Source organism: Astatotilapia calliptera, unplaced genomic scaffold (genome assembly GCF_900246225.1).
Source record: "Astatotilapia calliptera unplaced genomic scaffold, fAstCal1.2 U_scaffold_28, whole genome shotgun sequence".
Lineage (NCBI taxonomy): Eukaryota > Metazoa > Chordata > Actinopteri > Cichliformes > Cichlidae > Astatotilapia > Astatotilapia calliptera.
Window position 1 is genome coordinate 92,742 of NW_020535765.1, and position 24,793 is coordinate 117,534.

The 24,793-nt window shown below is 42.0% G+C and overlaps 2 protein-coding genes across 2 annotated transcripts in view; both read right to left on the minus strand.

Moving 5' to 3' along the window:
• The window catches only part of LOC113017920 (neural cell adhesion molecule 2-like), a gene marked incomplete at its 5' end in the record, with an annotated part of 33,597 nt that extends 27,530 nt beyond the window's left edge, over positions 1–6,067 (minus strand). Inside the window, 4 exons of the mRNA XM_026161019.1 lie at positions 121–453; positions 3,308–3,645; positions 4,778–5,114; positions 5,713–6,067. Coding sequence (XP_026016804.1) covers positions 121–453; positions 3,308–3,645; positions 4,778–5,114; positions 5,713–6,067 — 1,363 coding nt within the window. The remainder of the gene's footprint in view (positions 1–120; positions 454–3,307; positions 3,646–4,777; positions 5,115–5,712) is intronic.
• A 5,130-nt stretch (positions 6,068–11,197) lies between these two features.
• On the minus strand, positions 11,198–15,752 carry LOC113017921 (T-cell surface protein tactile-like). The gene is made up of 3 exons (XM_026161020.1): positions 15,675–15,752; positions 14,022–14,354; positions 11,198–11,574 (listed from the first exon to the last, which is right to left on the minus strand). Exons 1-3 carry the CDS (start codon positions 15,730–15,732, stop codon positions 11,198–11,200), a joined length of 768 nt encoding a protein of 255 aa, XP_026016805.1. The 5' UTR covers positions 15,733–15,752.
• Positions 15,753–24,793: the final 9,041 nt, after the last annotated feature.

Here is a 24,793-nt window from a genome sequence, read left to right on the forward strand (position 1 = left end):
GCTGGAGAAACATCTGTCTACCTCTGACATCCACCAGCTCATCCATACAACAAACACACATCAACAACCAGGAAGCAGCTTCACCTCTGATCACACACACACTCAACTCTACTCACTCACCTGGAGGAGCAACACGAAGGTGGATGATGCTGTGTTTCCATGAGCGAGTTTCTTCCATGAACACTCGACACTTGTATGTTCCATCATCAACACTTGTCACAAGTTTTAGAATCAAAGACACGTCTCCATCCTTCATCTGTCTGTCCTTCAGATCAACCCGGTTCTTAAAAGATGGATGCTGGTAATCTGTAAAAACTCGCTCATCTCGGTACACAAGGACATATTCTGACACCAGGTCAGCTCTCCTCCAATGTACAAATTTGATATTTTTATTTGGAGCTCGACATGTTAGAGTGACGTCCTCTCCAGACTGAGCTGTGATGGTTTTCTGGTCTGAAAGAGGAAGCAACACAGAGCAGAGAGGTTAAAGGTCACCAGTGACCCACTGAGACGGAATTTTAGCCTCATGTTAAACATAGACAGATATTAAGAACGAGATCTGGCCTATCAACACCTACGCCCTGCCCATGATCAGGTACCCTGCTGGCCAAAGAAGGAGATAGAAGCAACTGACAGTAGGACAAGGAAGCTCTGGACCATGCATGGAGGGTTTCACCTGAATTCCAGCACTCTGAGACTGTATGCTAAATGGAAGCAAGGAGGCTGGGGACTAGTGAATGTCAGTACATCAAGAAGATGACCCAAACCGACAGTGTGCTCAGGAGGTCGCGGATATGTGTGTGTGTGTGTGTATATACAGTGGCTTGCAAAAGTATTCGGCCACCTTGAGCTTTTCCACATTTTGTCACATTACAGCCACAAGCATGAATCAGTTTTATTGGAATTCCACGTGAAAGACCAACACAAAGTGGTGTACACGTGAGAAGTGGAACGAAAATCATACATGATTCCAAACATTTTTTACAAAATAACTGCAAAGTGGGGTGTGCATAATTATTCAGCCCCCTGAGTCAATACTTTGTAGAACCACCTTTTGCTGCAATTACAGCTGCCAGTCTTTTAGGGTCTGTCTCTACCAGCTTTGCACATCTAGAGACTGAAATCTTTGCCCATTCTTCTTTGCAAAACAGCTCCAGCTCAGTCAGATTAGATGGGCAGCGTTTGTGATCAGCAGTTTTCAGATCTTGCCACAGATTCTCGATTGGATTTAGATCTGGACTTTGACTGGGCCATTCTAACACATGGATATGTTTTGTTTTAACCCATTCCATTGTTGCCCTGGCTTTATGTTTAGGGTCATTGTCCTGCTGGAAGGTGAACCTCCGCCCTAGTCTCAAGTCTTTTGCAGACTCCAAGAGGTTTTCTTCCAAGGTTGCCCTGTATTTGGCTCCATCCATCTTCCCATCAACTCTGACCAGCTTCCTGTACCTGCTGAAGAGAAGCCCCCCCAGAGCATGATGCTGCCACCACCATATTTGACAGTGGGGATGGTGTGTTCAGAGTGATGTGCAGTGTTAGTTTTCCGCCACACATAGCGTTTTGCATTTTGGCCAAAAAGTTCCATTTTGGTCTCATCTGACCAGAGCACCTTCTTCTACATGTTTGCTGGGTCCCCCACATGGCTTGTGGCAAACTGCAAACGGGACTTCTTATGGTTTTCTGTTAACAATGGCTTTCTTCTTGCCACTCTTCCATAAAGGCCAGCTTTGTGCAGTGCACGACTAATAGTTGTCCTATGGACAGATTCCTCCACCTGAGCTGTAGATCATGGACTTGTGTATCTCCATCTGAGAGTAGTTGGGGACTTTGGTTCTCATTATAGCTGTAATCCTTCTGCGTTTAGTCCTTGCTGCAGTCCTGGTTGGTTTTCTCTGTGTTTAGTCTTTATATGCTTAGTTCTTTTTTGTTTTATTACAACAGTCTAATTGTTTTAGGCTATTTTTTTTTTTGTATTCTATCTTGTTTCTGTTATGGTAAATGTACTGATTCGTATATAATGCTTTTTTACTCTTCCAGACTACTCACCCCAACCGGTCGCAGCAGATGGCCGCCCCTCCCTGAGCCTGGTTTTGCCAGAGGTTTCTTCCTGTTAAAAGGGAGTTTTTCCTTCCTACTGTTGCCAAAGTGCTTGCTCATAGGGGGTCATATGATTGTTGGGTTTTTCTCTGTATCTATGAAGCGCCTTGAGGCGACTTTTGTTGTGATTTGGCGCTATATAAATAAAATTGAATTGAATTGAATTGAATTGAACTCAAAGTGCTTTATAAAATATTTTCACTCATTCACACCCTATTAGCTAAGCATTTTTCTATGCTTAAGTGCTTTCTATCTAACATGTACACTCCAATGGATGTATAATGGAACAGTTTGGGGTTAGTATCTTACTTGAACCACCAACCTTCCAATCAGTAAATGACCTACTCTATGTTCTAAGACAAGCCACCCTATCATAATGCCTTCTTGTGCAGTCAGTCTTGTCTTCGTGTTATTTTTAACCTTCTTGTCTTTGTGTCAAGTCTGCATTTGTTTCCTGTGCTCCGTTCCTTCCTGTTTTATTTTGGTGACCGATTATCTTGTGTGCTTTGAATTTAGTTCTACTTTCATCACTTTATAATTAGTTTATAATTAGCTGTTCTCCTGCCTGTTTCCTGTTCACACGTGATTCTGTGTTTGTGTATATATATTTTTTTCTTTCCCTTTTGTCACATTCTCTCTCTTCACTGTGTCCCTCTTTGTTATATGGTTTCTAAGAAGAGCTATTATTTCAGATTATTTGTTTCTGACTTTTTATTTTGTCACTGCCCAGAAATAAAGCTGCATTTTAGTTCACCCTTCATTTCAGAGTGCTGCACTTTTGGTCCAACACAACACAAGCTCCAACACCTTGAAAAAGACTTGACATCTCTCTCCCAATGTGCTGATTTTGGTCACTGACTATAGAAAAGGACATCTGGGACTATGTGCTGGCTTGCCTTGTCCGTGCATGCAACAAGTCAGGAAAACAACCACTTGCCATCCAAGGTCTTCCTATGCCAAGCCATTCCTTGTCTAACACAATCATTGATAAATTTGTGTAATTTCCATGCCCAGTACATGCCATCTGATATAGTATCTGATATTGGCTGATACTTTATATCACAAGTTTGAAAAGCCTTCTGTGAGAGTACATGTATCGGCTGCCCTATTTAAACTGCTGTCAGACATTATCTACTACACTCTGATCACATCACTCAGACCAGCTGCTTTCTGCAAAGAACATCTTTAGAAAAAAACACTACTCACTCACCTGGAGGGACAACCCTGAGGTAGATGCTGCTGATGGGTTTACTGTTCTTGTGGTTTGTTCCTCTCATGAAGACATGACAGTCATATGTTCCAGCATCATTAATCGTCACATCCTTCAGGATTAAAGACACGTCTCCATTCTTCATCTGTCTGTCCTGCAGATCCACCCGGTTCTTAAAAGATGGATGCTGGTTGTCTGGATCAAACTGCTCATCACGGTACAAAAGGACATATTCTGTGTCCAGGTCAGCTCTGCTCCACTCCAAAACATCAATGTTGTTATTTGGAGCTCGACATGTCAGAGTGATGTTCTGTCCAGACTCAGCTGTGATGTTTTTTCTCATCTGAAAGAGGAAACAACACAGAGCAGAGAGGCCAAAATACTACTGTTCACTTCTAATGAAGAAATTCCACTGAGCTATATTTCCAAATTCATGGTATATTACACACATCATACCTACTCATACCTACTGTATACTATACTTTAAAAACAATGTTTCTGTAATAAGAAACAACTAGTTGGTGGGGTGCTCACACTAATGTAATTCCACACCAAACTTAGAATAAAGTGTATCATAATTTTTTGGACAGCTTCAAATCTCTAAAATCAGACCCGTATCATATTTGATGGTTTTCCTGGTGTAGAGTTACAGGATTCATATAATGAAAACAGCAGCTCTACTAATCACATTTGTATATTCAGCATTGTTTATTTAGTCATTTCTTGTATTGATTAAATTTTGTCTTACTGTTACCGAGGGTCTGTTAACCTGTTTACCAAGGATATGCTCTGTTGCCGCTGCTGTTTGCAAAGGCATGAACCTCCTCAGCCAGATCATTAACAACAGTCGCTATGAATACTGACTATGGATACCATCAGCCAACTAGACACTGATTCACTGATCCACATCAATATGATCTACAGTAAAGAAATCAAAATGTCATTCAGTCATTAAGACTGCAGAAGTGAAGTCGGATGGCAAAAAAAGAGAGGGAAGGTAGCCAGAACACACGGGATGGCACGACTAGAAGGCAACATTGGAGATAGTGAGGACAGCTACAATGATAACCATAAAGAGGCCACAACCAATAAATACCCGCAGGAGTGAGGTGAATGGAAAGAAAAAAGATCCAGCCAATTAACACCTGTTGTCCGTTACTCTACTGGGATTGGCTGACCAAAGGAGGAGATAAAAGCCACTGATATCAAGACAAAAAAGCTGATTGCCATAGATGGAGGGTTTCAACTCAAATCCAGCCCCCCAGACTGTATGCTGAGGTCCATGAGTACCCCAGAAAGATGGCCACAACTGATCACATGCTTAGTGAATACCTCAGGCAGCAGAAGCCCAAGAAAGAAGAGGAACAATCATGGAAGGACTGTATGGTAGTCCACCAACAGACAGAAGAAGTGGCTGGTATAGAAATACTATCACCCACACATGTTTACAGATGATTTAGAGACAATAACTCACTTAGAGAAATATTCAGGTTGATGATGCTGAGCTTCCATGAGCGTGTTTCTTCCATGAAGACACGGCATTGGTAGGTTCCATCATCAGCAGTATTCACGTTTTTCAGAATCAAAGACACATCTCCATCCTTCATCTGTATATCTTGCAGATCCACCCGGTTCTTAAAAGATGGATGTTGGTTATCTAGAAGATACTGCCCATTACGGTAAACAAGTAGATATTCCGGCTCCAGGTCAGCTCTGCTCCAATGTATGAATTTGATCTTTTTGTTGTTTGGAGCTCCACATGGCAGAATAACACTCTTTCTAGACTCAGCTGTGATGTTTTTCTGATCTGAAAGATGACACAAGACTGAGCAGGTCAAGGTCAACAAGACAGGCCAAAGGAATCAAAGCACAATTATGACTAGAATTGTTTACTTTGCATTAAACATCCAAAGTTTCAGAAACTGCAAGATGTTAGCTTCAGCAGAATATGTGCTGATAATAAGTGAACATAATGTGTGAGAGAAAGCAGCCTCTCATTATAAGACACTGTGAGTCTCTGCATGCTGCCTTTATGGAGCTACAGCTGTTTGTATTCACTGAACAAAAAGCTTTGTAGCTGCATCCTGACTCCTGACACTACAACACATCACACTGACACACACATTACACTTCTTTGTCTTTGCCATTTCTGGATCACTGTAGAGCTGGGCAATATCGTTATTTTTTAATAACATATCACTATTGTTAATGTTATGTTAGTGTTTAAACTATTAATATATGAATCAAATCACTTTTGTATACCCTTTGTATACCTACAATGCTGCTCTATAACTCTAGACTACCAGCCACAAAGACAACAGCTGGAGAAACATCTGTCTACCTCTGACAACCATCAGGTCATCCATAAATAACATGAAAGCAGTGTCTGCACTCCTGTAACTCACCTGGGGGAACATTCAGGTCGATAACGCTGATGGATTTCCATGAGCGTGTTTCTTCCGTGAAGACACGACACACGTATGTTCCATTATCAGCAGTGTTCACATTGTTCAGAATCAAAGACAAATCTCCATCTTTAATCTGCCTTTCATGAAGAGCCACCAGATACTTAGAAGACTCATTCTGGTTATTTGGAAGAAACTGCTCAGCACGGTAAAAAATTAGATATTCTGGCTCCAGGTCAACTCTGCTCCAACGTACAGCTTTGATCTTGTTGGTTGGGTTTTGACATGGCAGAATGACATTCTGGCCAGACTTAGTTGCAATGACTTTCTGGTCTGAAAGTGGAAATAACACATAGCAGAGACATTAAAGGACAAAGTACAATTATAACTAGAATTTTCATCTTTACCTAACCAAATACCCGAAGTACCTCTGCTGGTTCATTTTGAAGCACAGTAGTGACTCTACTCTGAGCCCCTTTTGAAAGACTGAACTCTTCACCCTACTTCTTTCTTTTTTTTTTTCTTTTTTTTTGTGTCCCGTTTGGATCTATAGCCATCAGAATTGTTGTCTTAAGGCCAAGAAAGATGCCAAGCGGATTTATTTTACCAAGTGGATCATCATGGCCTTGCCATATTGGTCCATTTGATTGACCTTTATTATAATTATGAATTTATTTTATTTTCAGTTGCTACAAACGTCCTATCCCACATGACTGTGGGATAGGACAGGGAGAAAGAATGAAAGAAAGAGAGGGAGGGAGAGAAAGAAAACCAAAGGGGAGAAGAGACGGTGAGAAGGGGGGGAAGAAAGAAAAAAACAAAAAAAAAACAAAAAAAAAACACCTGGGTCACCTGTATGGAGAAAAAAAACAGAAGAGAAAGCAAACAACAAAGAGCAACATAATAAAAAAAACAGCACCATCACAATAAACTAGCTAGCAGTAGATATCAATAGTTACTAAATAATAAACGATATTGTGCAGCACGCAAGATAGACAGCGCACAATGTGCTTTGAGGCAGCAGCCAAGAAAGCTGTAGTCCGCGTCTGTGAATACCCGTGTGTGCACCTGTGTGCATACCTGTGTGGATCAGCATGCTTGCATTCCAAAGGTTTCTCCATGTAATGATCTGCTAGGGAGTGTGGAGAGCCACAGCCCTGTCCTCCAGGGTATGAAGCAGGTATGGAGGAGATCAAAACTCCAGACATCCAGAGGCCCCCTGAACACAAGAGACCAAGGAAGACCAACAGAGGGGCAGCCGCGCCACTGTCCAAGTAAGAGCTGAGGAGAGTCCCAGATGAGGGCTCACTCAGCAGCCGCGGAGCAGAAGCCAGGGGGAGTTGCAGTGACGCGCCCGTGAGCTCCGCCGGCAGCCAGCTGTGCCTGAGTGACCGAGCCCCAGGCCGAGAGGCCGGGGGCACCCCACCTCCGAAGTGGCCCGAGCGAGCCCCAGGCTCCAGGCCCCAATAAGCGGCCGCCAAGGAGTGAGCCGGTGTGTACCCGGATGCCCACCCCCAGACACAAAGAACCACCAATGCACCGACACCTGAGGGAGTCCGCCACCGGCAGGGGAAGTGGTGGTGGGGGGAGATAGGCCTCCAAACCTTGGAGGGCCTGAGATGTCCCCAGAGAGGTGGTGTCTGATACCCAACCTGACATATAGACACAGACATACAGGCACACACAGACACAAACATCCATTCCCACCCTCATGCTCTCATATGTACTTACTCCACACTCAACCAACGTGGAGACAGACATAAAGAGACGCTGTACACACGATCACACTCCCCAAGCGTACTCTACGAACCGGGTCTAGGTACCCTTGCCCCTGGAGGGGGGAACTGCACCCAGACCCAGGTGGTGTTACCCTTTTCCCTGCGGTGGGGAGAGGCAGACCGCCCCGACTCCGTAGCAGCAGGGAGGCCCCACACCCCAGACCGCAGTCGGACGGCCAACTCCTCCTCTTCACCCTACTTCTAAGGGAGAGGCCAATCACCTTTTGGAGAAATCTCGTTCATGCTGCTTGTACCGCAATCTTGCTCTTTTGGTCACTACCCAGAGTTCATACCTTAGGTGAAGGTAGGGATCATAGATTGGCCAGTAAATCGAAAGCTTCACTTTTATGCTCAGTTCTTATAACTGCATACGCCGTCCCAATCTGTCTTTTCATCTCTCACTAACCTTTCTGCTTGTTCAATTCAGCAGCACCCCACCTCCACTTTATATTGTGTCAGTGGAGCACAATTTCACCTGACGATTGGTCAGAATTGCTTCGAGGCACTCTAAAAATCTTGTTCCATACACCCACTGAACTCATCCTACAAATGAGTTTTTGCATTAGTTACTACCCAAGCCATGTTCTGCTTGGCCTGTCAGTACCTTATCGTCTGTCTTTGAAGTCCCACAAACTAACCAAGACTGATAGGATTCCTCCTTCAGCTTGATAGCTCTCTTCACCTCCAGTGTCAACCATCTGGTTCATGGATTACCACCACAACAGGTGCTAACCACCTTTTGGCCACAGCTCCTTGCAGCAGCCTGAGCAATAGAAGTGCAGAAATGAGTCCATTTGCACTCAGACCCACGCCTTCCTCAGAACACTGTCAAAGTCCTGCTGGTGGTGAGAGTTGATCTCCCGGACTAGACCCTCGCTATACTTAGATGTTAGATGTATCAGGTCTGTCCAGCATGCTCCCACACCAAGATCCATCTCACAACCAGGTGGTGATCAGTTGACAGCTCGGGTCCTCTCTTAACCCAATTGTCCAGGACATACAGATGCAGATGCAATGATATGATTACAAAATCAATTATTGACTTGCGACCTAGGATGCCCTGGTGCAATGTGCATGTGGGTGGACATCCTTTGGTTTGAACTTGGTGTTTGCTATGGACAAACTGTGCTCAGGAGTCCAATAACAAAATACCACTCAGGTTCAGATCAGGGAAGCCCTACATGAGCACTGAAGTCTTCCAGTAGGACGACAGAGTTACCAGACAGAACACCCTAAAGTACCCCCACTAAGTGACCCTAGGAAGCCTGGGTGTTCTTAATTTTTAAGCATAAACAATAGTTAGGATCAGTTTGCCGACCTAAAGGCACAGGGAAGCAACTCTCTTGTCCACTGGTGAGAACTCCAACATACTACTGACATGATAATATCCACTGCTGTTGCTGCCTCTGCTTCTCAATGAGGACTGCTCTCAACTTGAATAGAGTCCAGTCACTCTCTAGGAGACTGGATCCAAGCAGGTGTAGCTCCCGGTTGTAGACCGAGTAACCCTATGACCCTATGAAGGATACACAGGTCCCTTGATTTTATTCTTTCTATAGGGGCACACTGAAACGCTTTTTTTCAAATTGCATGGGGAGATGCTCTCAGGGGGCAACAAAACCCTTAAAAAACAAAGCCCCTGGGATCACGGGGACACACAAATCACTCCACCATGATACGTGGCCATTTCCAGAGCGGTGCATTTTGTAATCTCTTTTTTTTTTAAATTTAATTTAAAGTTTTCTTATTTCAGTTTAGTATTAGGCTATGTCCACACATACACGGGTATTTTTGAAAACGGAGATTTTCCGTTTTCGTTTTAAAAAATAATCCCGTCCACACGTAAAGGCAGAAATGAAGGAAAACGCTGCTAGGAGCATGCCAAAGCAGCAGGTGGCGCTATATTCCTAACCTGTAGAAATGTTGGCCAATCAGAAGTCTAGAAGCCTCAGTGAGAAATAGTAAACAAAGCTGGGGCATAGAAGCAGAACTGAGTCGTATGTGTGGAGGGACAGTAACTGTGTGTATATAGAGATTGAAAATGTGACGTCACTCAGGGGTAAAACCGCAAAGAATTCTGGGAACTCGTGGCAAGCGTGGCAGGCTTTCAATTGAAATCAGTTATACAGCGATAAAAAGAAACACAAAAAATGGCAAGAAGCTGGTGTATTATTAACTGCAATAGCCGGTCGCATGACAGCCATGGAAAGCTGACGGGTAAAGAGATCGGTTGTTATCGGATTACGTCATTGAAGAGAAAGAGGCGACTGGATTGCAGCCATTCAAAGACCAAATATAACGTCCCAGAACACTCCAGCTCACAGGTTAGTCTGCTCCAAGCATTTACACAAAGGTCAGTCTGCTGTTGTAGTTAATGCGTCATTTTTCTTAACATAATTGGTGATATAGGTTACAAGCAAGTCTGGCGCTGAACAGAAATTGCCGCGCTATGCTCCTTTATTTATTGTGCATAAATAGTGAATTGTCCTGACACAATATTGCGTTTCGCTTCTGTTATTATGGTACATTGACAAAAACATATACTTTTGTTCAAAGGATAAAACAGTTGTTTTGTATCACTAATTGCCCAGTACGATTACAGCACACAATATTATTGTCACTGCTACATTTCTGTGATGCGTACCAGAAATTATTTCCACTACTAATTAATTACCATTGAGCTCAAAGGTCCTATTAATAAACGGTTAAGGAATGTGTATTTATGAAGACGATTTGTGAGACTGGTAAACTTATGATATGTACGATGGTCTTTCGTTCTACACGGTGCATTTCAAGGTCCTGTACCCATCCATCGGTAAACTGTACCTGGGCTTGTTGCAGTGACCTGAAGTTACTAAACTTCATGAGTGTATGCACTCACTCCAAGAACCGTATAATTATAAATATGAGCGTGGTGAAAGTTGGGCAGCATGCTAACGTCTTTTGTCCCTTTGTGTGCTCGTAAGGATCTAACACTTTCACTGGTTTGACTTTTTTCCTCGTATCTTTTCTTTGACTTTTCATCAAGTCTGTCTTTGTACGGACCGGCATTGTTCTCCTTTTGTTTTGTACATTCCTTTTTGGGGGGCAAAGAAAAAGCAAGAAGGTATTGGAACCGAAGAATGAACGTTTTGCGGTGCTGCAAATGCTTGCATTTGATGCGGTACTTGGATTGTTTTGCCACGAGTTCCCGGCATGCAATGCGTGAAAGTCACGTGGTCTGTCAATCTCTATATGTAAGCATTTAAACACTGCAGAGAGTACAATTAACAGTAACAGTATTGTAGAAATTCATTTCACCAAAACAATAACGTGGCGCACAGTGTGACGTCAAAAAAGGCGCACACCTTTGACGCTGCGTTTTCTCTGTTTTTCTCGTCCACACGTAAATGCAAAAATGGAGTTTTAAAAAATATCCACCCTGGCCAGAGTTTTTAGAAATCTCCATTTTCAGTGACCGAAAACGCCGTTTACGTGTGGATGAAAGGTGCAAACGCATAGAAAAATCTGCGTTTTCAAAAATACCCGGGTACGTGTGGACATAGCCTTATTTAGTTGTTTAGTTTTAGTTCATTTATTACTGGTCTCAGTGTTTATTTCAACCTTTTTAACTAATTTTGTATGGAGGATATACATTAAAATCGAGATTCAGGAAAATCTATACAAGTACTGCAGTTTTTCAGTCTGTTATATTTACGATGCTGTCATCAGACAGCAGTGAAGCAGTGTTTGAACTGTGCTGACTCACCTGGAGGAACACTCAGGTTAATGATGCTGATGGTTTTCCATGTCCGTGCTCCTTCTGTGAAAACACGACATTGGTACGTTCCCTTGTCAGCAGTGTTCACATTGTTCAGAATTAAAGACACGTCTCCATCCTTCATCTGTCTCTCCTGCAGATCCACCCGGTTCTTAAAAGATGGATGCTGGTTATCTGGAAGAAACTTCCCATCCTTGTACAAAACAAGATATTCTGGCTCCAGGTCAGCTCTGCTCCAGTGAACAAATTTGATGTTTTTCTTTGGAGTTAGACATGGCAGGATGACGATTTGTCCAGATTTAGCTGTGATGAAGTGTTGCTCATCTGAAAGAGGAAATAACACAAAGCAGACAGGTTACAGGGATCCAAGTTCAATTATCACTACAATTATTATCTTTAAATATATTGTTTATATTCTTGGAAATTTTTGTTTTAGTTTTTTTTTTCATCATTTTGAATTTCATTTACAGCCTAACATTTGTGTTATCTCCCAAAATATGAATGGAATGAATTCTATTGACTTCACAGATGTAATTTTTTTTCTTTTTTGCACTGTTCTGAAATGTAAAAGTTTTGTAAAACATTTTCCAAGTGCTTCTATAACAGAGTAAGGGAAACTTGTTTAAACCTAATGTTTAAAACTTAACATTTTTAAACATAATAGTTTCCTTTTAAAAAGCATGACTTATATCTATTTGCATGCAATAACAGAATTATTTCAGAAAATAGTGCCATGGTTAATACTAAAAGCCCCTTAAAAATGGACCATTTTATTGAGCCATGGCACAAACCACTCCTGTGCAATCATGTATTTTAACTTTGTAACACTCAGTTTGTAAAATTTATAAGTTTGTAAAATCAAATTAAAACCGAGGGATTTAAATGGTAAATGGCCTGTATTTGTATAGCACTTTACTAGTCCCTAAGGACCCCAAAGAACTTTACACAACCAGTCATCCACCCATTCATATGCTGGTGATGGCAGCTACACTGTAGCCTCAGCCACCCTGGGGCGCACTGACTGCCGGACACTGGCGCCACAACGGGCCCTCTGACCAACACCAGTAGGCAACGGGTGAAGTGTCTTGCCCAAGGACACAATGACCGAGACTGTCCAAGCCGGAACTTGAACTGGCAACCTTCCGATTACAAGGCGAACTCCCAACTCTTGAGCCACAAAAGTGTACATGACCATTTAAAATTTGTGTTTCAGTCTCAGAAATACTACACTGTACTGCACACAGCAGACTGGAATAAGCAGCCCAAAGTGAAGTGAAGTTGTCGGCACAACTGAGAACAATATACCAAGGGTACACACACACACACACACACACACTTACACGTCGTATGAAACTATTAAGAAGTATGACAGTCTTGCGAATGCAAGATTTCATAAGACACAGTAGTAAAAACACAATAAACCTATTCGTGCACAGCTGACCAGAACCTGTCCAGGTATAGATAATCTTTTTCTTGGCCCAAAAGCTAAATTTACAAAGCATACAACATGGTCAAGTGCCCTTTTGCAAGAGTGTGAAATTACTGATCAGTCATCATGTTAAACCAGGACATAGTACACCAAAATATCACTTGGCGCTCAGAAGGTTCCCCTCACTGGTGTTCAAACTGTTCAAATGTCTGTGAGGACATTCATCAGAGACAGATGTGCGAGTCCCTTCCATACCGTGGTGAACCATGAAGGTGATTTTAATCAGAAGTTGGATGATGATAAGGAGGCCAGTATGAGGACAATTCTCACAATTTCCAGGGGTATGAAGCATCTCATTATGATATTTTTACTTTTTTATCACACCTTTTTACAGAAAGTATGGAAGTAGTGTTTAAAACATTTTAAACATCTAAAGCTATCTTTTTTTGTATGTAAAAGGGAGTGCAACAGAGATTACTGCAGCACCACTGCTTCCCAAAGTTCAGAAAGAAGCTTCAGGGAGATTGTTCTGACTATTGTCAAATTTGTACATGTTTGTTTTGTTTGGTTAGTGCACTGGCCCTTTAAGAGAAAGGCATGGTCCGTGTGCGGACAGGGGAAGTGTAAGAAGGAATCAGAATATCGACTGAATGTGATCTATGCTGTGTTTTATGCTGTGAAAGGCTGATAAAAAGGCATTCCCTGTGAGTATGCATTATTGTTTGACACTTTATGTTGATTAATAGCAGTTAATTAGATGCTGTATTACGCGTGCTAATTTATGGTTCGTAGACAGTTGTTTGATGTAATTATTTTAATTTGTCAATCATATACACTGTATTTTGTTGTTACAGTTTCACACCTGCCATATAAAGCAAAGTCTAAACCCACTCTGGCGTCAGTGGCTTTTGTGTGGAGGTGTTTAACTCCTGGATAGTAGAAAGCGGTTCTACGAGGCCAGTACAGAGATGTTTGCTACGTTGGACTGTAGGACCATCAGAAATGTGTGCAGTAACAAAACAGGCAGCACTGAAAGCAGCTCTAAGTGTTTGTGTTGTTCAATGATTTGTGCACAACAACAAAAATGGGACCTCTCTCATCCATCAGTCACCATGTGGACATTTTTCTGACACACTTTGAAGCTGATGGACGTTTTGTGTCTGCACTAAGTACGTTTTCACCAGCTATGGCACCGGCAGGATTCACTTTCACAGACTGAATAAAAACGGGATAGCTGGATAAACATCTGTCTACCTCTGATTACCAGGTCAACCATTAAAAAAATACAAGAAAATAAATAAATCACAGATCAGAAAGTAGTGTCTGAACTCCACTCACTCACCTGAAGGAACACTCAGGTTGATGATGCTGAGCTTCCATGAGCGTGTTTCTTCCATGAAAATACGACACACATATGTTCCATTATCAGCACTGTTCACATCCTTCAGAATCAAAGACGCGTCTCCATCCTTCATCTGTCTGTCCTGCAGATCCACCCGGTTCTTAAAAGATGGATGCTGGTTGGCTGGAAAAAACTGCCCATTCCTGTAAACAAGGAAATATTCTGGCTCCAGGTCAGCTCTGCTCCAATGTACATATTTGATGTTGTTGTTATTTGGAGTTTGACATGTCAGCGTGACGTCCTGTCCAGGCACAGCTGTGATGGTTTTCATGTCTGAAAGGGGAAACAACACAGAGCAGAGAGGTTAAAGGTCAAAGTACAATTATGATCAGAATGATTGACTTTAAATATTTTGTTTATTTCCTTTGACATTTGAGTTTTTAGTCATGTTGGATTTAATGAACCTCTGAACATCCAGCAGGTCACCAGTGACCCACTGAGGGGGAATTTTAGCTTCATGCTAAACATGCAAAGTGTCAGAAACTACAAGATGTTAGCTTCCACAGAACAACAACATGTGCTGATAATAAGTGAACATAATGTGTGAGAGAAAGCAGCCTCTTTTCTTATAAGACACAATACAGCTTTAATGCTGAACTACAAAAAGTAACAAAACTGAGACTCTCATTTATATGAGACACAGACTTTCAAAGTAAAACAGGAAACATAACACAGAGACATGAACTTGACAAGGGGATACAGCTGACAGGGGAGACAGCAACTAGAGAACACAGAGACATAAAACATAAGACAGAACTCTAACAAAGAAACCAAAGACTAGAAATGATACATATTGTAATAAACTCAAAACCCTGGGTCAACGACCCAGGCATCCTAACAGTATACCAATATAGATGTATAAAATAAACTAAACTGTCTAAATCTTCAAGTGTTACAGAAGAACACACTCAAAATGGAAAATAAATTCAGTTCCAAATAAGTAAATTAGATATTCCCACAAGTATCCTCAACACAAATTCAAAAAACATTTTTAAAAAAAAGGAGAACATAAAGAAGACTGACATATTTACCCAGCTCCATATATGTTGTAAACTAATCAATCAATTAATACATTTTTAAAAAAAGCCAAAAGAAGTGCAGTAATAGCTCAATGATGTGGGGAGTGAGGCTTGCATAAGAACCAGATGTGCAACTTAAAGTATGACAAATATTTTCAGCTTTCTTATATACATATTTACATTGTTTGCACAGTGGGAAAGGGTTAGGTTATCAGGAATACAGGAAGTCACTTTAATTACACCAGGGACAGTCGTCTGCTGGGACTGGTTGATGGTGTGAGAAAAAAAAGAGAGTACAGAGAAACAGTACAAAAGGCAAACTGTAGGAGAGATCTATTTTAATAACTGCTAATAATAAAGGGACCAAGTAGCCTAAGTCTATTACATCACAACTAAGGCATAGTTCAGGATCACCTGCTCCATCAACAGCTACAGTCTGGGAAATAATTATTTCATCCTCAGCTGAATTCCTGTGTTTGCCTTCTTAAAAAATGAGCAGTCTCTGCTTTTATGGTAGTAACATTATAATAGAGAGAGAAAGAGAATCAAGCAGTGTCTGAGCTCACTCACTCACCTGGAGGAACATTCAGGTTGATGATGCTGATTGGTTTCCATGAACGTGTTTCTTCCATGAAAGCACGACACACATATGATCCAGTATCAGCGCTGCTCACATGCTTCAAAATCAAAGACACGTCTCCATCCTTCATCTGTCTGTCCTGCAGATCCACCCGGTTCTTAAAAGATGGATGCTGGTTATCTGGAAACTGCCCATCCCGATAAACAAGGAAATATTCCGGCTCCAGGTCAGCTCTGCTCCACTGTACAAATTTGTTTGTATTTTTATTTGGAACTCGACATGGCAGAATAACGTCCTGTCCAGATGCGACTGTGATGGTTTTCTGGTCTGAAAGAAGAAACAGCACAGAGCAGAGAGGTTAAAGGTCAAGTACAACTGTTCACTTTTAAAAATAGATTAGCTTTTAAATAAATAAAAAAAACATTAAAAAAAATCACAAACCCACATGTTTCAGTTGGAGTCGGCTTATTTAACACTAACAATTTTAAGTCTTTAATACATGTATAGTATAAAATGTTGTTTCTGCCCTCAGCCTTGTTGTCACACATTACAAAAGAAAATATTTATAAAACAATAATTTACACAAACTAACAGTATTAGGGCTTCATTGAGGTGGTCAGCACTGTTACCTTCTTAAATTCATACATGATTCCTACAGACATGATCTTGGCACTAAAATGAAATTAATTCTACTGTAGTTCTTACTCTTTATCTTAGAGAGAAACACCAACTGATATTATACTGATATAACAGGTAAACCTCACCTGCAGAGACAAACACGAAGACTCCGACAAACAGCAAAGTTAAGAATATCGACGCAGTTACAGCAGACATGTCCGTGTTCTTGAGTTCCAACGATCAAACTCTGTTTGTTATAGATAGCCTTGCATCAGCAAACAACAGAGAACCTGAGTTTAAAAACTTAAATTTATGGTTTAAATAAAGCCAAAGGCCACTGACTGTGAGAACAAACTACTCATGTACATACAAAGTCTCTTAAAGACTTTGTGTTAGGGTGACTTTTGTGACTTTTGGACTGTAGAATCATAAAGTGTTTAATAATTAACCAGGTGAAACCGCAAGTGATTTCTGAGTTTGACAGAGGATGATGGTAAACTGAGCGGTGGGTTCATTTGAGTTGTTATTTGATGATATGACTGGTATTACTGGAACTGACTGACTGCCTGTTTAGGTCTGGACAGATGTCCGTGCCTCATTTCTGGAAAGTTCTGACAAGGAAGTAACCACTATGTATCAGCTGGAAGTAGTTGTGTTTAAACAGTGGTAAATGAGTCTTTGGCCTATAATCTGACACACATATCTTTCATAGATAATCTAAAGCGGACATTAGTGTCAAAAAAGGAAAAGCCCCAATCAGTTTTTTCTGGCAAAGTGACATTTATATTTCCTTTATTTGTCTGTGTTAAAAGGCGCAGTGACATTGAAAATATATTTTTCAACAAACATAAAATCAGAGTTCAGCCTGAAAAGGACGGGATTCATTATAATGTAGTTACATATAGAACCATAAAGTTGTTTTTGAAACAGTTGTTATTTTTTTGTTGTTCAGCTAAATAACTGGGAAATGACTAACTTAAGTGCAAGAAAAGAGGCTGAGACATTCTTCTAAAATAAAAAAAAAATGCAAAGTCCGTAATCACAATTAAACTGACTGAAAGACTAAAATTGGGGAAATTAATCATGCCTCATTGCGTAGAGATGTTAATGAGCTCTTGAATTTCAGAGCCAGAGAGCTAAGAGACTGGAGCAAGTTGGAAAATAAAAAAATGTGCACATATTGTAATTATTAAGGGGAAAATAGACACTAAGGGCATTTTAACGTGCATAAAAATAAGGAAGGATATAGAAGCTTATATGAAGCTTACCATGAATTTGTATCGAGGAAAAATAGTGAGGTCTACTCGGATGTATAAAATAAGAAAAGGAAAGCAAAAGCCCAGTCAGATCATTTTTGTTCATTGAGAACAATGTAAATTGAGAGCTTCGCTTTTACACTCAGCTCCCTCTTCACCACGACGGACCGGTGCAGCGTCCGCATTACTGCAGCTGCAGCCCCAATCCGTCTGTCGATCTCTGGCTCCCTTCTCCCATCACTCGCAAACAAGACCCCGAGATACTTGAACTCCTCCACTTGGGGCAGGAACTCATCCCCGACCCGGAGTGGGCACTCCACCCTTTTCCGGCTGAGAACCATGGCCTCAGATTTGGAGGTGCTGATCCTCAATCCTGCTGCTTCACACTCGGCTGTGAACCGTTCCAGTGCGAGCTGGAGGCCCTCACCCGATGAAGCCAACAGAACCACATCATCCGCAAAAATCAGAGATGAGATTCTGAGGCCACCAAAGTGAAAGCCCCCCGCCACTTGGCTGTGCCTAGAAACCCTGTCCATAAAAATTATGAACAGAACCGGAGACAAAGGGCAGCCCTGGCGGAGCCCATCACCCACCGGGAACGAGTCCGACTTATTGCTGGCAATGCGAACCAAGCTCTAGCAACGGTTTTATAGGGATCGAATGGCCCGTAGCAATGGGCCAGACACCCCATACTCCCGCAACACCTCCCACAGGACACCCCGAGGGACACGATCGAATGCCTTCTCCAAGTCCACAAAACACATGTAGACTGGTTGGGCAAACTCCCATGCACCCTCAAGTATCCTCGAGAGGATAAAGAGCTGGTCCAGTGTTCCGTGACCAGGATGAAAACCGCATTGTTCCTCCTGTATCCGAGGTTCGACTAGCGGACGAACTCTCCTTTCCAGCACCCTGGCATAGACTTTCCCAGGGAGGCTGAGGAGTGTGATCCCCCTGTAGTTGGGACACACCCTCCGGTCCCCCTTCTTAAAAATGGGGACCACCACCCCGGTCTACCAGCTTTCCCCTCCCGAGACGCCTGACGGTTTGCCAGAATCTCTTCGAGGCAGTCCGAAAGTCTTTTTCCATGGCCTCTCCGAACTCCTCCCACACCCGAGTTTTTGCTTCAGCCACTGCCCGAGCCACATTCCGCTTGGCCTGTCGATACCTGTCGGCTGCCTCCGGAGTCCCACAGGCTAACCAAGCCCGATAGGACTCCTCCTTCAGCCTGGTGGCTCCCTTCACCTCTGGTGTCCACCATTTGGTTCGTGGATTACCACCACGGCAGGCACCAACCACCTTGCGGCCGCAGCTCAATGCAGCAGCTTCGGCAATGGAGACGCTGAACATGGCCCATTCGGACTCAATGTCCCCAGTCTCCCTTGGAATGCTGTTTAAGCTCTGCCGGAGGTGTGCGTTGAAGATCTCGCGGACTGGGGCCTCTGCTAGACGTTCCCAGCACACCCTCACTACGCGTTTAGGTGCACCAGGTCTGTCCAGCGTCCTCCCCCGCCACCTGATCCAACTCACCACCAGGTGGTGATCAGTTGACAGCTCAGCCCCTCTCTTACCCGAGTGTCCAGAACATATGGTCGCAGGTCTGGTGATACGATTACAAAATCGATCATCGACCTACGGCCTAGAGCATCCTGGTGCCACGTGCACTTATGGACACTCTTATGTTCGAACAGGGTGTTCGTTATGGCCAAACTGTGATTAGCACAGAAGTCCAATAACAAAGCACCGCTCGGGTTCAGATCAGGGAGGCCGCTCCTCCCAGTCACGCCCCTCCAGGTCTCGCTGTCGTTACCCACGTGAGCATTGAAGTCTCCCAGCAGGACAACAGAGTCTCCATGTGGAGCACCTTCCAGCACCCCCCCCCCCCCCCGGGTCTCTAAGAAGGCTGGGTACTCCGAGCTGCCACGCGGCGCATAAGCGCAGATGACAGTCAGGACCCGTTCCCCGACCCTAAGGCGCAGGGAACAAACCCTCTCGTCCACCGGGAAAAATCCCAACGTACCGGCAGCAAGCCGAGGGGATATTAGAATACCCACCCCAGCCCGCCGCCTCTCTCAGCGCCCGGTTATATTTTCGATAGCAAGGAGCAGAGTCTCAGGTGGAAGCAGCCTCTGAATTTGGACACCCCCGCTGTTTCCGGGCCGGCCAATAATAACGGTGACATTTAATGTATTTTATCCGATAAAGAAACACTGTAAAATGTATTTATCACCCCCCACACCCCAACAGCCCTTATGAATTGTCTCCCTAATTCTGAGGTCTCAAGGTTGGAAAGTATGGCCACAACACCTCACTCTTGGAGCACTTTTTTGCCACGTCTCGGCTATTTGTGGAGGTAAAATACGTCTCCACAATTACGCTCAACCATTGTTGTGACTGCGCGCGCCAAGGGGCTGCGAGGCATTTATATAGCCGTATTTTGCACATGACTATGAAAGGCGGAAGAGGAAGTAGTTCCTTTGAATGCAGACAATCCGAATGTTATAGTTTCTTTCCACTGTGTTCCTGTTAATGATAAACTACAAATTTACTCTAAATTACTAAAATATCGATATTTTAATGTGAGAATCGATTCTAGAACATAAATGACTGGTATCGGAGGAATCGATATTTCAGGATGATCCGCACATCACTAGTACTTATAGCAGGGGAGACCGGGGATAGTTGTAACGTGGGTCAGTTGTAACACTTCCAATTTCTCCAATCAGGGCTAAGTTTCAAATGATGTGACTCATCCTGTGCATGCCCAATTCAGTTCTGCTATCACATGTGAAAAATCAGCACATTTTGTCAAACACAGACAATTTAACACGAAAAAATGTAATTTGTATGCCAAAAAGTAAGTTTTTCTACTTTATTTCAATTTCTAATAGCATTATCTGCTTTTCAGTTAAACTCATCAAACCTAAATTATGTTATTTGTATGTCTATGGGGATATATTCTGTGTACGTCTTTAGTGCTAATGTTTTAGCCGTTGGCTGTAATGTTAGCTAGTTCATGGCTATAGGAGTCTGGGTCAGTTGTAACAGCAACAGTCTGGGTTAGTTGTAACAATAATAATAATAATGGATACTTTATTGATCCCCATGGGGAAATTACTTGTTTTTCTCTGCATTTGACCCATTCACTCAGTGAAGCAGTGGGCAGCCCACTAAGCAGGCGCCCGGAGATCAGTGTGTAGGGACGGTACCTTGCTCAGGGGTACCTCAGGGTAGCCGTTAAGTGGATTCGAACCGCCGACCTTTCGATCATGGGGCGACCACTTTACCTACTGAGCTATCCCTGCCCTCAACGCAGATGTTACAACTTACCACACTATTACTTTAACTTATATTAAACAAGTTTGTGAACGACATCAGCAGAGAGAGGTTCACTGGTCGCTTTTGTATATGCGGTTAATGCCATTGGCAACACAATTCCTCCACTGTTTGTGTTCCCACACATGCATTATGCAGACCTCTGTGTCAGAGATGGACCAGTAGGAAGTATTGATAGTGGAAATAAATCAGGATGGGTGCAAGAAACAGATTTCCTCATCTTTCTGAAGCACTTTGCAAACCACACCAAGGTAAGCCATGATAAAAAGTAATTCAATTGCGATGCTGTTGAACAACTACATTTTTTCAGCTTCATTGTTATGTTCAAAATTGGTGCAAGAGTTGTAGGTTATAATGCCCACTGAGCCAATGAGGCCAAACTCAAGGAAGACCAACCAAAATTAATGAAATATTCAGTTGCAGAAAATTCCATAATTTGTCTTTTTTGGGGGGTTGGAATATGTTCAAAAGCTAGATTTCTGCATTCTGTCACACACACACACATAGTTGCATAAATGGCTCTAAGTGCATTCATGTGTTGAATAAACAAAGATTACACGTTAATGTTTTGTTAGTACCCTTATTTCATTGTGTTACATTTCACCCCAGGATATGTTACAACTAACCCAGACTATGGGGTTAATTGTAACATTTCACTCTTTGTGTTTGAGACCATACCATGCAATGGGTAATTGTGCTGCAGAGAAAATAGCTGCATTATTTAATAGCAGAGACATGTAAATACTTTGCATTACATTTTGAATCCACTACCTTAAAAGATCTCCAATTTACAGACAGAAATGTGAAAAATGTTACAACTATCCCCGGTCTCCCCGGTACGTAATGCGCGTACTTCAAGCGTGCGATCGCTAAATTGGAACAGACTCCACCCAGCCTTGTTTCGCTCCAGATACTGAATGTATAAGAAATTCATTCTTAGAGAAATAAACCAGACTGAGATTCTTTAAATCAGAATTAAACTCAGTTTAGTTTCTATCAGTTAAATCTCACCTGCAGAGACGAACAGGACAAAGATCAAAGTGGAGCAGAGCGTTGCAGTTACAGCAGACATTCTCTGTTTCTGCCGATCGGACTCTTAGTTTGTTCTAAATGTCTGAGTCTGTTGGTATTTTCACTCAATAACTGAACCTGAGTTTAAACCTGAACACATGAGATTACATTTAAGGTTTAAATAAAGCTGAAAGTCACTGAGGGTTAGGACGGATCTGTCATTCAGCTTCTCGTTCAAACTCAAAACACTTTCGATTTAACGTCTCGTATCGAAGTTGCGTCGGGGTGACGTTTGATGTGTTGGATTTTCTAGCAATGATATCATGCTTCTGACTTTACAGGGTTAACATCCACTAGAAAGGAAACTACATTTTAAATGAAGTCTCACTCGTTTTTGAAACAGTTTTTCTGTTTAAACATTTTTGTGGGTGGATGCTGACTCTTTCACGCACAGTGGTCACTGCAGTACAGCTGTGGACAGCTATTCAAAGGCTGTTTTCTTGCATTTGTGTCAGTTTTGATGGTATACTTGTACATAAACCACTACATTGGACACTGTGTTACTCCATAACCTCACTGGTGGTTTAATGTTACCATAGATGTATGGCGTGTTTTATTGTAACTATTGTTATTTAACCCTGTTATGCATGAATTGTGACAACCTCAATCGGGATTTTTTGTTAAGTATTTTTATTTATCTATTATATAAATAAAGATAAAGATGAATAAAAAATACTTAAGGAAAAAAATCTAATTCACGTTGTCAAAATTCGTACATGACAGGGTAAAGTGAACTGTAACCATGACAACTGAAACTTTTTATATAAAAGACTGAAAGTGGTTTTAGAAAAAGACAGCAAACACTTACCGTTGTTCTTAAGAGATCTGTTAAATCCCAAAACACTCTTCTGATCATCAGGATGGAACAAAAATCCATGTAAAGATAAAAAGTGTGAGATTGGTTTAATCCATCTGCTTTTTCTATAGGTCCAAAGGAACACTTACACTTACTTACTTCTTACACTTCTTACAAACTGCTTTAACAAAGGAAACTACTTAAGGTTTCTTCAGCACAAGCATTTTTTTTAAAGAAAGTAAACAATTCAAACATTCAAAGAAATAATGGAACAAGTTCATCTTTGGGTGAACTGAACAAACCAAGGGCGTAGATTTGGCATGGACGGAAGGGACATGTCCCCACCAATAATTTGATGTCTTCGAGTAAAGAAAAACAAACCCATAGAAAGAAAAAAAAAACGATCTGTCAGCGTCTCATTCACCCAGCGGTGCAGAAAAAGTTAAATTACGTCCTCTACTGGAGTCCTACCTCACGTGACAAATATGGCCAATGTGATTGGCTGTGCCTTTCAGCGAGCTCTGTTTAGTTTTAGCAGCTGCAAGCCTGTGCTGCGAGGAGGACGGCAGCAAAAAGGAAGAACTTGGATATAAGAAAGTATTTTTCAAAGAAACCTGTAAGTCACTTAAAGCCAAGTTCACTAATAAAATGTGTCCGTCACAATAATGTTACAGGCTATGCTAGGCTTTGTCCCACATCAGTCTAAAATTGTATGTAACCATTTGCAAACTAACTGCACAACAGGCAGCACTATTAGTTCTCTCAGTCTCAGAGCAGCATTTCTAATTTTGATTGAAACTGTCAGAGAAAACGGCAGCTTTGAGCAGCCCGGATATTAGTTTACAGAGGCTGTTAGAATTATATGTCTAACGTTAAAATGTTGGTGACACAATAATTTCATCCTAATGGTACTGACGTATTCATAGGGTTAATTTTTGAGACAAAATGTCATGAGGTAGTCATGATGTTGCAAATATTCCACCTTGTAGTGCAGTTTGCACAAATTGTTTAAAAATGCACTCACACTACAAACATTACTGATGAGTCACGATCTGCACAAAGTGACAGAAACACTGAAGCAGCTCCACATTTTATTCTTATTGTCATCTATGTCCTATTTGTCAGGTGACAGAAGAACCAACACAAAGCTCAGAGAGTAATGGTGACACAAGATCACAGGTGGAATTGGATGATGACTTGTTGGTTCATGACTGTATTTGAAGCACATGCGTGACTGCATGTATGTGGAATGTCTCACTGTTATTCATCAGGTGACAGAGGCAGCTCTGCCATGTTGTAGCTCAGACAGAGGTGAAGAGGCGAGGTCACAGATGACTGACTGATGATTTGATGCTATAGATTAACTAGTATTTATCATCATGACAATTGTTAGGCTGCTGATGTAAATTGAATCTGAATTGACACGTCTCACTTTTTATATGGTACGAATCAATGTGTTATTTTATCAGGTGGCAATATGACCTAGTGCAGTCAGAGGGGAGGAGCCAGGGCCAAAGGTGAGGCACATCAAGCACAGAATAATAATACTTTTAATCTGAGGATAAAACGCATGTACTGAGGCTGAAAGAAGCTTCAGTGCCCTCAGAAGACTAAAAAGATGGCTAAGGTCAACAATGACTCAAATGAGATTAAACAATGCTGCTGTGTGTCCACCAGGAGAGACTGGACAGTATAGATGTAAAACCAATATGCCAGCAGTTTATCTCAGTTAACGAGAGGAGCAGGCATGTGTTTGGCTGCTTCACATAGTGCACATTGAGTTGTTGTGTGGGACACCAGTGGTTCATGTCTGTTGCTGTAACAGTAGTTCATGTTTAGAATGAAAAATCCCAGCTCACTGACTTGATCGGGGCAGTAGTGCCTAAAATGTTGCATAATGTTGCTGAGAGATCTTTTACTTTGTGGTAATCTTAGACGAGGAGTTTTATGGACAAAACCCAGCAGGTCATTCAGTGTTCCCTTAGTGCTAATGTGTCAGAGATGTTGGTGTAACTGAAGTGATGTTGTTAAGTCCT